The sequence below is a fragment of the Rhinopithecus bieti genome, unplaced genomic scaffold, assembly GCF_001698545.2.
Source record: "Rhinopithecus bieti isolate Rb0 unplaced genomic scaffold, ASM169854v2 scaffold_495, whole genome shotgun sequence".
Lineage (NCBI taxonomy): Eukaryota > Metazoa > Chordata > Mammalia > Primates > Cercopithecidae > Rhinopithecus > Rhinopithecus bieti.
In genome coordinates this window covers 1354954-1370919 of record NW_016803120.1, presented here as the reverse complement: position 1 = coordinate 1370919, position 15966 = coordinate 1354954, and the positions used below count along the sequence as shown (strand labels likewise).

The 15966-nt window shown below is 39.7% G+C and overlaps 1 protein-coding gene across 3 annotated transcripts in view; it reads right to left on the bottom strand.

Moving 5' to 3' along the window:
- TMEM87A (transmembrane protein 87A) overlaps positions 1-15966 on the bottom strand; it is a 69092-nt gene that overhangs the window by 8498 nt on the left and 44628 nt on the right. For 2 of the 3 annotated variants that reach the window (XM_017861252.1, XM_017861391.1), the window contains exons 12-17: positions 15174-15242; positions 12693-12801; positions 11684-11742; positions 10774-10877; positions 1788-1861; positions 1318-1379 (exon numbers count right to left, since the gene is read on the bottom strand). In XM_017861252.1, coding sequence (XP_017716741.1) covers positions 1318-1379; positions 1788-1861; positions 10774-10877; positions 11684-11742; positions 12693-12801; positions 15174-15242 — 477 coding nt within the window. Of the gene's footprint in view, positions 1-1317; positions 1380-1787; positions 1862-10773; positions 10878-11683; positions 11743-12692; positions 12802-15173; positions 15243-15819; positions 15892-15966 lie in introns of all 3 variants that reach the window. The other variant, XM_017861192.1, reaches the window with a different exon arrangement.

Sequence of the window (15966 nt, the reverse complement as noted above, 5' to 3'; positions counted from 1 at the left end):
TTTTTTGGAGACGGAGTCTCTCTCTGTCGCCCCAGCTGGAGTGCAGTGGCACGATCTTGGCTCACTGCATGCTCCGCCTCCTGGGTTCATGCCATTCTCCTGCCTCAGCCTCCCGAGTAGCTGGGACTACAGGCGCCCGCTGCAGCGCCCGGCTAGTTTTTTGTATTTTTAGTAGAGACGGGGTTTCACTGTAGTCTCGATCTCCTGACCTTGTGATCCACCCGCCTCGGCCTCCCCAAGTGCTGGGATTACAGGCATGAGCCACCGCGCCCGGCCAAAAACATTTTAAAAAATCCCTTTGACCAACATCTCCCCAGTTCTCCCACAGCCCCTGGTAACCACCACTCAACCCTCTGCTTCTAGGAATTCAACTTTTTTAGATTCGACATAAGTGAGATCATGTGGTATTTGTCTTTCTGTGCCTGGCTTATTTTATTTCACATAATATCTTCCAGGCTTCTTCACACTGTTGCAAATGACAAGATTTCCTTCTGAGTCTAAATAGTATTCCACTGTATATTGAAATACACATTTTCCTTATCCATTCATCTACTGATGGACATGCAGGTTGATTCTGTATCTCAGCTACTGTGATTAATGCTGCAATGAACATGACAGTGCAAGTATCTCTTTGACATACTGATTTCATTTCGTTTCGGTATATACCCAGTGATACGAATGCTGGATCATAAGGTAGTTCTATTTTTAATTTTGAGGAACCTCCATACTATTTTCCATAATGGCTATACTAACTCACATTCCTATCAACAGTGTGCAAGGGTTCCCTTTTTTCCATGTCCTTGCCAACACTTGTTATTTCTTCATTTGATAAATGCCATTCAAACAGGTGTGAGGTGTTATCTCATTATAGTTTTCATTTGCATTTCCCTGAGGATTAGTAATGACGAAAATTTTTTCACATACTTGTTGGCCATTTGTAGGTCTTATGTTAACAAATCTATATTCAGGTTCACTGCCCATTTTTAAACTGGGCTATTCGTTTTCTTGCTACTGAGTTCCTTATATAAATTGGATATTAACCCCTTAACAGATGCAATGTTTGCAAATGTTTTCTCCCATTCTGTAGGTTGCCTTTTCACTTTATTAACTGTTTCCTTTGCTGTGCAGAAGCTTTATAGTTTGATGTACCCTCATTTCTCTAGTTTTGCTTTGTTTCCTGTGCTTTTGGGGTCATATACAAAAAAAATCATTGCCAAGACCAATGTCACGAACTTGCCTCCTGTTTTCTTCTAGTAGTTCTACTGAGGGTTGGAAGATGGGGCAAAGAACAAAGATGGATGGAAAAGTCATACTTACTGCTTTGTTAACTTTACTATTTCCATTGGGCTCTTGTTTGGTACTTCTCATTTTCATTCCCTCTGTAGAAGAAAACAAATGTACACTGGTTAACTTTGTGAACAGACCGATAATGATGGCAAAATGGATTCAGAACTTTTTTTTTCTTTTTTTAAATTAAAAGCCCCAAGGTTAGTTTAAGCTTTCTAATACTTGTGAAGTATAAAACAGATGTTTCTCCATCTTTACATGTATGCTGGGAAGTTCAAAGCAAAATTTTTAGCTCACTTCTAGCAAGTAAAATGGATACTTAATGTGCAATTACTTACTGAATTTACCATGGCTTCATCTTAAGATTCACACCCTTATTTTCTTTACCCTAACTTCATCCCATACCAAATATAGGAACAACATAGTTACAAAATGATAAACAATGTACTTATAGAAAAAGAACATTTAAAGTACTAATAAGAGGTGAATTTTATGACTACCAAAGCTTTCTTTCAGCATAGGTTCCTTTTGTTCATCTTCCTCCTCTTCCTCAGACAATGGTGAAAAGGCAAACCTAACACAAGGAAAAAATTAGAAAACTTCAAAAACTGCTATACCAGTTGCATTTTACAAAACTAATTATTGAAATTGCAATTATAGTAACTCATTAAATCAGTTTAATAACAAAATTTCTTCCCCTTCAGAAAGCTCTTAATTGCCTATAATAGTAAGGGAGAAGCTGGCCGGGCGCGGTGGCTCAAGCCTGTAATCCCAGCACTTTGGGAGACTGAGACGGGCGGATCACGAGGCCAGGAGATCGAGACCATCCTGGCTAACACGGTGAAACCCTGTCTCTACTAAAATACAAAAAACTAGCCGGGCGAGGTGGCGGGCGCCTGTAGTCCCAGCTACTCGGGAGGCTGAGGCAGGAGAATGGCGTAAACCCGGGAGGCGGAGCTTGCAGTGAGCTGAGATCCGGTCACTGCACTCCAGCCTGGGCGACAAAGCAAGACTCCGTCTCAAAAAAACAAAACAAAAAAAAAAGGGAGAAGCAGGACAGTATCACATATATGAGTGCAGGCTCAGGTGAATACTGCCTGTGACATTAGACTAGTTACTTAATCTCTCTGTACCCACTTTTCTCATCTGTAAAGAAGGGGATAATAGAACACTACTAATAGGAGTGTTTTGTAAAAGTCAGTTATTACAAATAAAGTGCTTAGAACAATACCTGTGTCATTTAGTAGGCAGTCAACAAATGTTCATTCATAAGGATATGTATCAAATAGAATTAGGTAAATTCTCATCTAATTTAAAATCGCAGCCTTCAAATTGGGAGTTAAGAGAAGGCAGGCCTATTCTAGGTAATTTAAAATTTCAGCCTACAAGTGGGAAGCTCAGAAGATGAAGGTCTGATCTGGTATATCTCAGATGCCTGCTTTCCTTAACAACCTCCAAGAGATTCAGCAAAGCAGCTCCCAGACATGTAATTCCTAGAATGTTTTAGCTTTTATTTATTTATTTATTTATTTATTTATTTGAGACGGAGTCTTGCTCTGTTGCCCAGGCTGGAGTGCAGTGACATGATCTCGGCTCACTGCAAGCTCCGCCTCCTGGGTTCACATCATTCTCCTGCCTCAGCTTCCTGAGTAGCTGGGACTACAGGTGCCTGCCACCACACCTGGCTAATTTTTTTGTATTTTTAGTAGAGACAGGGTTTCACTGTGTTAGCCAGGATGGTCTTGATCTCCTGACCTCATGATTTGCCTGCCTCAATCTCCCAAAGTGCTGGGATTACAGGCATAAGCCACCGCGCCCAGCTGAATGCTTTAGCTTTGACCTCACTCTATACTTCCCATTTTATTGTTACCATTTTCATTCTACCTTGCTTTTAAAACTCCCTTTCAAGATAAAAATTCTTAATAAACTAGGAATAGAAGGGAACATCTATAACTTGCTAATGGGTAACAAATTCCATGGTAAATATCATAGTTGATTATATTTGAGAAGCATTTAATGTCAGAGTAAGATGAGAGGGCCCATTGTCATTGACTCTATTCAATATTATACAGGAGGGCTTAGCCAAGCTAATAATATAAGAATCAAAATTGAGGCAGGAAGATTATTTGGCAAGAAAGAAGCATGTAATGATTACTTTAGACAAAAATCTATCTGAAAAGAAAATGTGGAAATTATCAGAACTAACAATGTAACAGGAGGGTTGCTGGGTATGATATACATTAAAAAAGCAAACTGGGCATGGTGGCTCACGCCTGTAATCCCAGCACTTTGGGAAGCTGAGGAGGATGGACCACTTGAGGTCAGGAGTTTGAGACCAGCCTGGCCTACATGGTGAATCCCCGTCTCTACTAAAAGTACAAAAATTAGCTGGGCATGGTGGCACGTGCCTGTAATCCCAGCTACTCAGGAGGCTGAAGCAGGAGAATCCTGACCCCGGGGAGCAGAAGTTGCAGTGAGCCAAGACTGCACCACTGTACTCCAGCCTGGGTGACAGAGCAAGACTCCGTCGAGAAAAGAAAGAAAGGAGACAAAGACAGAGAGAGACGGTGGGGGTGGGGGAGGCAACAGCATCCTACATATTTGAAAAAGCTGTATATATTTTTAAAGGTTGCATTCGTAAGAGCCACAAAAATTTAAATCAGAAGTTACAAAACATAATTGAAGGACTAAAAAATGGAGAGATGCCATAGTCAAAGAATTGTCAAAAAAATATAATCTCCCTAATTCATCAATTCAATTAAGTTCCAATCAGAATCTTAATAGCTTTTCCTAGAATTAAACAATCTAAATTTTTTTTATTAAAAACCAAAAGCTGAGTGTAGTGACATGCACCATTAGTCTCAGCTACTGAGGAGGCTGAGGTAGGAGGATCCCTTGAGCCCAGAAGTTTTGAGTCTAGCCTAGGCAACATAGCAAGACCCTATGTAAAATAAAAAAAAATTTTAAATAANAAAAATACAAAAAACTAGCCGGGCGAGGTGGCGGGCGCCTGTAGTCCCAGCTACTCGGGAGGCTGAGGCAGGAGAATGGCGTAAACCCGGGAGGCGGAGCTTGCAGTGAGCTGAGATCCGGTCACTGCACTCCAGCCTGGGCGACAAAGCAAGACTCCGTCTCAAAAAAACAAAACAAAAAAAAAAGGGAGAAGCAGGACAGTATCACATATATGAGTGCAGGCTCAGGTGAATACTGCCTGTGACATTAGACTAGTTACTTAATCTCTCTGTACCCACTTTTCTCATCTGTAAAGAAGGGGATAATAGAACACTACTAATAGGAGTGTTTTGTAAAAGTCAGTTATTACAAATAAAGTGCTTAGAACAATACCTGTGTCATTTAGTAGGCAGTCAACAAATGTTCATTCATAAGGATATGTATCAAATAGAATTAGGTAAATTCTCATCTAATTTAAAATCGCAGCCTTCAAATTGGGAGTTAAGAGAAGGCAGGCCTATTCTAGGTAATTTAAAATTTCAGCCTACAAGTGGGAAGCTCAGAAGATGAAGGTCTGATCTGGTATATCTCAGATGCCTGCTTTCCTTAACAACCTCCAAGAGATTCAGCAAAGCAGCTCCCAGACATGTAATTCCTAGAATGTTTTAGCTTTTATTTATTTATTTATTTATTTATTTATTTGAGACGGAGTCTTGCTCTGTTGCCCAGGCTGGAGTGCAGTGACATGATCTCGGCTCACTGCAAGCTCCGCCTCCTGGGTTCACATCATTCTCCTGCCTCAGCTTCCTGAGTAGCTGGGACTACAGGTGCCTGCCACCACACCTGGCTAATTTTTTTGTATTTTAGTAGAGACAGGGTTTCACTGTGTTAGCCAGGATGGTCTTGATCTCCTGACCTCATGATTTGCCTGCCTCAATCTCCCAAAGTGCTGGGATTACAGGCATAAGCCACCGCGCCCAGCTGAATGCTTTAGCTTTGACCTCACTCTATACTTCCCATTTTATTGTTACCATTTTCATTCTACCTTGCTTTTAAAACTCCCTTTCAAGATAAAATTCTTAATAAACTAGGAATAGAAGGGAACATCTATAACTTGCTAATGGGTAACAAATTCCATGGTAAATATCATAGTTGATTATATTTGAGAAGCATTTAATGTCAGAGTAAGATGAGAGGGCCCATTGTCATTGACTCTATTCAATATTATACAGGAGGGCTTAGCCAAGCTAATAATATAAGAATCAAAATTGAGGCAGGAAGATTATTTGGCAAGAAAGAAGCATGTAATGATTACTTTAGACAAAATCTATCTGAAAAGAAAATGTGGAAATTATCAGAACTAACAATGTAACAGGAGGGTTGCTGGGTATGATATACATTAAAAAAGCAAACTGGGCATGGTGGCTCACGCCTGTAATCCCAGCACTTTGGGAAGCTGAGGAGGATGGACCACTTGAGGTCAGGAGTTTGAGACCAGCCTGGCCTACATGGTGAATCCCCGTCTCTACTAAAAGTACAAAATTAGCTGGGCATGGTGGCACGTGCCTGTAATCCCAGCTACTCAGGAGGCTGAAGCAGGAGAATCCTGACCCCGGGGAGCAGAAGTTGCAGTGAGCCAAGACTGCACCACTGTACTCCAGCCTGGGTGACAGAGCAAGACTCCGTCGAGAAAAGAAAGAAAGGAGACAAAGACAGAGAGAGACGGTGGGGTGGGGAGGCAACAGCATCCTACATATTTGAAAAGCTGTATATATTTTAAAGGTTGCATTCGTAAGAGCCACAAAATTTAAATCAGAAGTTACAAAACATAATTGAAGGACTAAAAAATGGAGAGATGCCATAGTCAAAGAATTGTCAAAAAAATATAATCTCCCTAATTCATCAATTCAATTAAGTTCCAATCAGAATCTTAATAGCTTTTCCTAGAATTAAACAATCTAAATTTTTTTTATTAAAACCAAAAGCTGAGTGTAGTGACATGCACCATTAGTCTCAGCTACTGAGGAGGCTGAGGTAGGAGGATCCCTTGAGCCCAGAAGTTTTGAGTCTAGCCTAGGCAACATAGCAAGACCCTATGTAAAATAAAAAAAAATTTTAAATAAAGGGCAAAAATTTAAAATAAAGGCCCTCCAGATACCATGATTTATCAGAAGCCTAGAGTAATTCAGACAGTGTGCTAGTGATGCAGGACCAGAACACAAGAGAGTAGAGAGCCTAGAATCAAGTAATTCTTGGGGCATGAACATCTTGCTTGTGATTTTTTTTTTTTTTTTTTGAGACGAAGTTTCGCTTGTGTTGCCCAGGCTAGAGTGCAATGGCACGATTTCAGCTCACTGCAACCTCCGCCTCCTGAGTTCAAGCAATTCTGCTGTCTCAGCCTCCCCAAGTAGCTGGGATGACAGGTGCCCACCACCACGTCCAGCTAATCTTTGTGATTTTTAGTAGAGATGAGGTTTCATCATGTTGGTCAGGCTGGTCTCAAACTCCTGACCTCAGGCTATCCACCCGCCGCCTCAGCCTCCCAAAGTGCTGGGATTACAGGCATGAGCCGCCGTGCCCGGCCTGATTGTGAAATTTTTAAAAAGTCATTAGAGAATAATTTTTTGACCTCACCTTAGGCTAGATAAGAATTTGCCAAAATAAGATGCAAAATGTACAATCCTTGAAGGGAAAAACTAACTCCATATTTCTGAGATTTTGTATGATTGAAAACAGCATAAAAAAAATCAAAAGATAATTAACTGGCAGAAAATATATGCAATACTTAGAACAAACAAAATATCGGCATACAAAATATATTAGAAATTCCTACAAATTGGGCCTGGTATGGTGGTGGCTCATGCCTATAATCCCAGCATTTTGGGAGGCCAAGGTGGGCGGATTGCTGGAGCTCAGGGATTCGAAACAAGCCTGGGCACATGGCAAAACCCCATCTCTACAAAAAATAGAAAGATTAGCCCACTGTGGTGGTACACACCTGTGGTCCCAGCTACTCGGGAGGCTGAGGTGGGAGGATCATTTGAGCCCAGAAGGTGGAGGTTGTAGTGAGCCAAGGTTGCTCCACTACACTCCAGCCTTGGCTTCAGAGCGAGACCCCATCTCAAAATAAATAAATTCCTACGAATCAATACATAAGTAATTGTTACAGTCTGAATGTTGCTCCCCTCCAAAAGTCATGCTGAAACCTAATTCCCAGTGTGATAGTGTTGGGAGTTGTGCCTAATGGAAAGCATTTAGGTCATGAGGGCTCCACCCTCATGAATGAATTAATGCTGTCATATAAAGGGTTTTCTGGAGTGGGCTCTCCCTTTTGCCCTTCCACCTTCTGTCATGTGACGACCTAGTAAAAAGGCCCTCACCAGATGCTGACACTGCTAGCCAACAAATCTCTGTTCATTATAAACTGTCTGTGATATTTTGTTATAGCAGCAGAAAATGGACAGAGACAATGATCAATAAGCCAATAAAAAATAAGCTAAAGATCCAACCTTAAATGCAAAAAGTAACAATATTAATTCTCATCCACCAAAATTAAATAAAATGATGGGACATAAAAAGAGGGAAGAAGAAAAAACCCCTTGAATACCATTGTTATTAAATATGCAATTTCCTTCAGGTTTCTTTCGGGAACATAATCTGGAAATACTTTAAAAATTACAAATACACATATCCTGCAACCTAGCAAATCCAAGCCCACTCATTAAGTATTTCTTGAGCATGTGCCAGTGTGTAGTGAGAAATTAACCTTCATTGACTAATGTGAGGTTATCTCTACACCCATAAAATGTCCTGTCTTTATTTGCCTGGGGACTTTGGCGGACAGTCTAACAGCATGGTTTATGATAGGGGCTTTGGGCCATGCCATATCAGTTCTAACCTCCAGAGGAAATGGTATCAGCCTGACTGCCAGGAGGGGTTAGAAACTAAAAGTCAGCAACAGAGACAGTACGTGATTGAGCCCCAGTAAAAACTCTGGACATTGAACGCTCAAATCAGTTTCCCTCGTTGGCAGCAGTCTGTGCATACTGTCACATATTTGGCTGGGAGGAGGTAACACATTCCAATAAAAATCTTGAGTGCTGAACATCAATGGGCTTTCCTGGACAGCAACAATGTGTTACTACATTTTTGTTGCTGGGGAAAAGAACTGACTTGAAGAGAGAGAGAACACAAGGAAAGAAAATACAGATTTCCCCAGTTAGACCTGCTATCACCATTTTGTCGTAATACACCTTAACTGTAAGCATAACTGTATGCTGTGTCCCATGAGGCCTTCCAGTAAATGGCTGAACATTAGGATGGTCTTGAGGACCGTGACACACCGCAAACTGGAAATATCCCAAATGCCCATTAATAAGAGAATATGTTAATTTAACTGTACTACACATGTCCCATATTTATGCTCTCCATGAAAATGAATGAGTTCAATTAAACCTGTTACACTGGAAGGAATCTCCACAATGTACTGTTACAAGAGTAATGGAAGATTCCATAAGTGAACAGGGAAAAGACACATTATAATATACAGTTAACACTGAAGTCACAGAGAAAGGGGGCACTGTTTTAAAAGAAAAGGGGAAAAAAATAAGAGGGAAGGTAATTCAAAAATTTTTTAATGACTGAGGAAGGGAAAATATTTAAATACAAATATAGCTAGTGAGTAACCAGTAGATCAACAGACAGATATAAAAGAAGGGTCTCCAGAATGTAAAAGTTCTTTCTCAATAGTGGGATTTCAGATCTCCTGTATTTTCTTTCATGACTTTTCTCTATTCTTTGACTTTTTTTGATGAACACACATAAAGTGCATAGTTTGAAATGACAGCAAGGCCATTTTCATGGAGTAAAAGGATTTCACCTATTTTCTATCTCAATCTTTCATTGGTAAGTCTGGTTATAAAATTAGTCGTTTATACCATGTTACCCTTTTCCTTCTTTGGTGGTATGGGTGTTTAATATAAGCTCTTAACCGTCTACATGCAAATGAGGGGGGAAAAGAGGGAAAAAAGGCATATTCACAAAATACAGATAGGCAGTTCCTAAATGTATGAAATTTGCCTATAGTTGTACAAATCAAATTTACACATAGATTTTTAATTTCAAAGCTGGTTATGTAAGTTTTAATTTTACCCTTTCTATCATTACAAAGTGAGCTGGGTTACTGGTTACAGAAGTTTTCTTTCCTTCTAGACACTAGACAGGACAGACTCAGTATAAGTGACACAATTATATCTTTTTTTTTCTTTGATAAAGAGTCTCACTCTGTCACCCAGGCTGGAAAGCAGTGGTGCCATCTCGCCTCACTGCAACCTCCGCTTCCGGGTTCAAGCGATTCTTGTGCCTCGGCCTCCGGAGTAGCTGGGATTAGAGGTATGCACTGCCATGCTCGGTTAATTTTTGTAGTTTTACTAGAGGTGGGGTTTTGCCATGTTGGTCAAGCTGGTCTGAAACTCCTGGATTCATGTGATTTGCCACCTTGGCCTCCCAAAGTGCTGGGATTACAGGCATGAGCCACCGTGCCCAGTTGACACAATAGATTATATATCTATCTCCCTTGTTTACTGTACAAATACTTACAGGCATACTCGGTTTTATGGTGTTTCATTTTATTGTGCTTCCCAGATTTTGTGGCAACCCTGTGTCAAGGAAGTCTATTGGTGCCATTTCCTAACAGTAATGTGCTCACTTTGTGTGTCAGCATTTTTTGTTTTTTTGAGATGGAGTCTCGCTCTGTCACTTATGCTGTGCAGTGGCATGATCTCGGCTCACTGCAACCTCTGCCTCCCAGGTTTAAGCGATTCTCCTGCCTCAGGTGCCCAAGTAGCTGGCATTACAGGTGTCCACCTCCACACCCAGCTAATGTCTGTATTTTTAGTAGAGACGGGGTTCCACCACAGTTGTCAGGCTGATCTCAAACTCCTGACCTCAGGTGATCCGACTGCCTCGGCCTCCCAAAGTGCTGGAATTACAGGTGTGAGCCAGCACACCCAGCCCCTGTGTCAGCATTTTTTTTTTTTTCTTTCTTTTTTTTTTTTTAACAATAAAGTGTTTTTAAATTAAGGTGTGTACATTTTTTAGACATAATGCTATTGCATACATAGTAGACTATAAATAGTGTAAACATAACTTTGATATGCACTGGAAAAAACAAAAAATGCATGTGACTCAGTATCTGCTTTATTGTGATGGTCTGAAACCAAACTTGCAATTTATCTCCATAGCATGCCTGTGTATTTATCACAAAATGTCTGAGCTGAAAGGAACTTCATATTGCTGGGTTTAATTCCCCCTCATTATATAGAAAGGGAACTAAGGCCAGAGAGGTGGAGAGGCCACATGCCAAAAATCGTGAAATTAAGAGGAGAGCTGAGATAGGATCCCATTTCTTCTGATTCCAGGCCCAGTGTTCCTTCCACTATATGACACAGCCCTGATACTGTCTCCCAATGCACCACCCCTAGTTGATGACATGGTTATCTCATGTTAGCAGAGTAAACAGAAGAGTCCAAGAACCTTTGGTTGTTTGCAGATGGTCGCCAGAGAACCATGATGACAAAGAGGATCATGGAGAACAGCAAGCGCCAGATGGCGTCGTCTACCCACAGCTCCCGCCAGTCCTACAATACGGGGTAGAAGTACAACATTTATAAACCTTATCTTAACCCCTTGTTCATAAAGCCTTTGGCATAGAACAAAAATCACGTATTTGTTCATTCAAGTTATGTTTACTAAGAGCCTGCTATGTGCTTAGTACTGTGGTAAGGGTGGGGAAACAAAGTGAATGAATGTAGTTTTTGCCCTTGTAGTGCTTACTGTTGTTAAAGAAAATGCATCAATGGAACAGAGTATTTGTCAAAGCTTCGTCATCCCTCTGAGAAGCTTTAAGAAAGGGTTTTATATAGGGTAAAAGAAAGTTACCTTATACAGGGTAAGGGAAAGTTACATGAGATTTGTATACTTTGTAACTTTCATTTTCAATTTTTTATTTATTTTTAACAAAATAGAGCCTTAGCTGCTTCTAAAGAAATCCTATTGGCCACAGTCTTTGAGCTCAGATCTTAAGGATGTGGCTTCTATTCAGGTTAGTATTATTTACACATATGGTACTTAATATTTAGTACTCTGGACTTCTTAAGATTTTTAGTTAAAGTAAGACTGGGTTGTAGCATACTGTAATTATAACTTACAAAATTCTCTCCCGAAACTGGGAGAATACAGTCAGACAAACAAAAAACTATCTACTATACCAAGCACCATGATAGTATAGAATACCTAGGAGGAGGGAAGTATTACAACCCTCAGAGTAGAGACCTAGCTCTAATTTTTCATAAGGTATGTAACTCAGAAGAACCTTACTACTGTCATCAACATCATCAGTTGTTTGTAAGACAGTACATTATTCATAAATGTGCTTATAACTCACCGACTGACATGTCACTATTCTGAACTTCATGGTTGTCCAGATGATAAACACAATAGATGCTAACGGTAAATGAAAAACCAGGTCAGAGTATGAATGCTGGTTTACATCCCCAATTACATTCCCCCATTTCTAGTTAAGTGGAATGCCACACACCCCAAACTACCAAATACATCACAATTCTATGAGTTATTTTAACAAGTGTATTCAATACAAATGTACTGTATACCTGCTATCAGCAAGGCTCATGATATATACTCTGGCCAATCCTTTCTGTATTTAAAGGATAATTTGGTAATAATTTTATTTGCCATCTGCTACATTAGTAACCATCGTGGTTGGAAAATAAGGTATTGGAAATATAGCTCCTTCCAGCATTATCAACATCATTTTTTTTCTCCTTTTATCCCTAGTATAGTAATGCTAATTTTTCTTTGGCTGGTCAGATGAAAAAAAAAATGGCTGATAAAACAACTGCAACACAAGCAGAAGAGCTAGTTCCAATCATAAATCAGACCTCACAATTCCTGGTTACAAGGGTAATGAGGTAGGCAAATTAGCCTAGTTTGGTTACAGTCCACCTAATCTAATTTCTTACATAGGCTTGCTGACATATGGAAAAGCACTATAATAGCAATGTACCCTAATCTAAAATTCTACAACTACTTAATAAAACTAAACAAACATGTGGTAATGTCTTCTAAAAAGAGCACTCTCTGGCACTTAAGCTAACTAACCTCAAGACAAAGAATGCCTCAAGAAAGAATGTAAATAGAAGAGGGATAAATGAAGAGCTGAAATATGAGGTTGATTTCCAACTACTGTACGAAAAAATAAATGGTTCTGAACTTCTTTAAAACCATAGATCCTTCTGAGAATTTGACAAGAGCTAAGAATCCTTTTCCAAGTGAAATATACAAAACTTTCTATGCCTACCCATGGCCTTTCAGGTTAAGAATCTCCATTCTAAACAGATCACATTTGAACTCCAAGAAGAAAGTCCCAGACTTACCTGCCACTGCCAAAATAAGCGTGTTGGTGAAATGCCGATACAAAGAGAGTTTTACAATGTTCCTCCGAAGTTTTAATAGCTTCATTGTTTGAGTCAGGCTAATAAATATGTGTTTGCAGGTCAAGGAATTCAACATTCAGGAAAAAACAGTAAGCTAGCCAATTAGTTTTCAGGTTTCTTTGAGGATCTGGGGTCATGCTAATAAACTTATAGATCTCTCAGAGGCCTTATAGCTCTCTTATTCTCAATCTCACAAACACCTCAAGATGAATAAGAAAGTCATCATTTTCTTTTCTTTTCCTTTTTTTTGTGAGGCAGGGTCTAGCCCAGGCTAGAGTGCAGTGGCACAATCACGACTCACTATAGCCTTGACCACCACTGAGGCTCAAGCAATCCTCCCACCTCAGCCTCCCAAGCAGCTGGGACTACAGGCATGCGCCACCATGCCTGGCTAATTTTTAGTTTTTTTTGTACAGATAAGGTCTCGCTATGTGGCTCAGGTTGGTCTTAAACTCCTGGCCTCAACTGATCCTCCTGCCTTGGCCTCCCAAAGCGCTGGCATTACAGGCACGAGCCACCATACCTGGCCGAAAGTCATCATTTTCAATGAGACAATAAAGAGAAGACAGACCAGGATAAAGTAAGAATGTACAAAATCACAAGAGAAAAAAATATAAAAAAGAGAAAGGAAGAGGCTTTCTAGAGAAACAAAAAAAGAAAATAAATAGAAAGGGAAATGGTAGAAGATAAAGTGAACATGAGTAATAGGCAAGGGACAGAGAGTTAACATCATCTTCTCTCTCCCTTTAAGGTGGGTAGCTCTGTTTTCATCTGTCCAGCAAAACTAGTTGAGGGTCATCATTATACTCATGCCTGTAATATCCCAGAGATCTATACTCAGTCCCCTCATGCCGTCTTAAGGAACTTGCCATCAGTTGCCTGCATTATCCTGAATTAAAAGGACCTTACAACTGGTTGAGAAGCTCATACGGTTTGCTTCCAAAAGCAATGACTCTCCATTTTCAGAACATTATTCTCAAGTAGTAAGTTGCCAGAGAAAAACAGGAGGGGAATTGGTGAGTACTAAAAACGGTATCTGCTCTCAGGTTCAATTTTCTTTTATTTTTGAGACAGGGTCTCAGGGTCTCACTCTGTCACTCAGGCTGGAGTGCAGTGGTGCGATCTTGGCTCCCTGCAACCTCCGCTTCCAGGGCTCAAGCAATTCTCCTGCTTCAGCCTCCCCAGCAGCTGGGACTACAGGTACAAGCCACCATGGTCGACTAATTTTTGTATTTTTTGTAGAGATAGGGCTTTGCCATGTTGCCCAGGCTGGTCTCAAACTCCTGAGCTTAAAGCAATCTGCCCACCTCAGCCTCCCAAAGTGCTGCGATTACAGGCATGAGCCACTGCACCTGGCTCAATTTTCAAAATGAGAAGCAGATACAAAAATAAGAGATTTGACATTTGCTCTGCTCTTACAGAGCCTTAGCTGTTACCTAGTCATTGGGTTATCTTACTGCACAATCCATTCCCACCTCCCTCTTCTCTCAATGCTTGTAGAGGTTCACAAAACACTTGGAAAGATACTAATCTAGAAAAGCTTTGGCTATTAAGACCGAGGACACTTTTGAAAACTCTTATATGGCAACCCACTCAAATTCACAAAACAATTTTGTTTACATTCACAGTTTTTCAACAGTCACAATCTATCAGGTCAGTAATAATGAAAATTGCAAACAGGACCAAATATATAATAACCAAAACAAATTCAATATAAGATAAAGTCCAAAAACTTGAATCCTTTAGCCGTCAGGCCAAGTCCCTAATAAATAAATTTAATTTTAAAGAGCAGGAGAAAAAGATTGCTGAAATAGAAGCTTGTTTGTTATCTGCTGGTTGACTCTGCCTGTAAATGAATCAATTACTTATTCTAAAGGGTGGAAATCTTCAAACAATTCCAAGTCAGCTTTTGAATGAGGCAACAAAACACTCACTCCATAAGGGTTAAAACCTACTGAACCTACACAGAGTTTCAGAAGAGTCAAAGCACGTTACATAGTTCCTGAAATCAAATTTTAAGGATCAAAATCGTTTTATAAGTTTCAAAGCATTAAAGAATTGCTAGAGACTAAAAGACAGAGCAGGACCAGCACAGCCAGTGATTCTAACACTAAATGATTAGGTACACAAATAACAAGTGCAAAATCAAGATGAAATGCTCATTTAAAAGAAAACAGCCAAAAGATTTTTCTTGAGCTCGGTCCACAGTCACCAATTTCCAATTCGATTTTAAAATTAAAAAAATAAAACAAGAAAACTGCTTACCTGAACCCTCAAGTTGTTAAGACTTAGCATGCACTATTCCCCACGCTAAGGAGTAATCAACATAACTGATAAAAACTCTTTGCAGAAAGATCAATGGAAACCCATCTCCAAGGGGAGAAAATGGACCGTCATCAAACAAGCCAATGAGAAGGATATCCACCAGCACAAGGCAGTGTCTAGGAAAGCCAAGGGGATAAAGGCCAAGGAAGCAAGATCAGTCTGGGCCTGCAGACAAAGAAAAAGAAGTGGTGAAAAACAGATGTCTAGAGAGGCACAGAGAAGAACCACCACATGATTCTGTATTTACATAACCACCGGAATGTTTTTGGATAAAGAAAATAAAAGAACACTTGACATCTGATCATTCTTCCCTTCTTATAAACCATCACGTAGAATATATGGCTATAAGCATTTCACATAAATTGTCAGCTACAATCTTGAAACATACCGCTAACTACAAGTTTTCATATAAAAGATCCATGTTAACAAGTGACCATATTCCAAAAAAATTCTAATGTTTATAAGCCCCATCCTTAACCTATCATTTCCTATCATTGCGATTTTGGCTACAAATCTGAAAAGACTTTTCTCATATTTACAAAATATTGCTGCATCATATACAAAGAATTATTAATTTCCAAAACTGTAATACAAGATTTTACAAATAAAAGCTCACCCCAAAATAAAATGTAAGGCAATTATCTGTCTGAAAAACTACGCTGCATGTTTCCAAGAGTTTATATAGAGTATGTTTTTTATATAACCCTAATTACCCAATCAACAGGCATTATTGAAAGGATATCCATAAAATAACACAGGCATCAATTGCTGAGAGGGCCAGGTTTACTATCAGAGTCAAGGGATAAGAAAAATACTACAGCAACAGCAGAAGAAAGAAAATGAAATTAACAGAGGGTTAAAGTTGCTAAAAGTCTAAGAAAATTACACA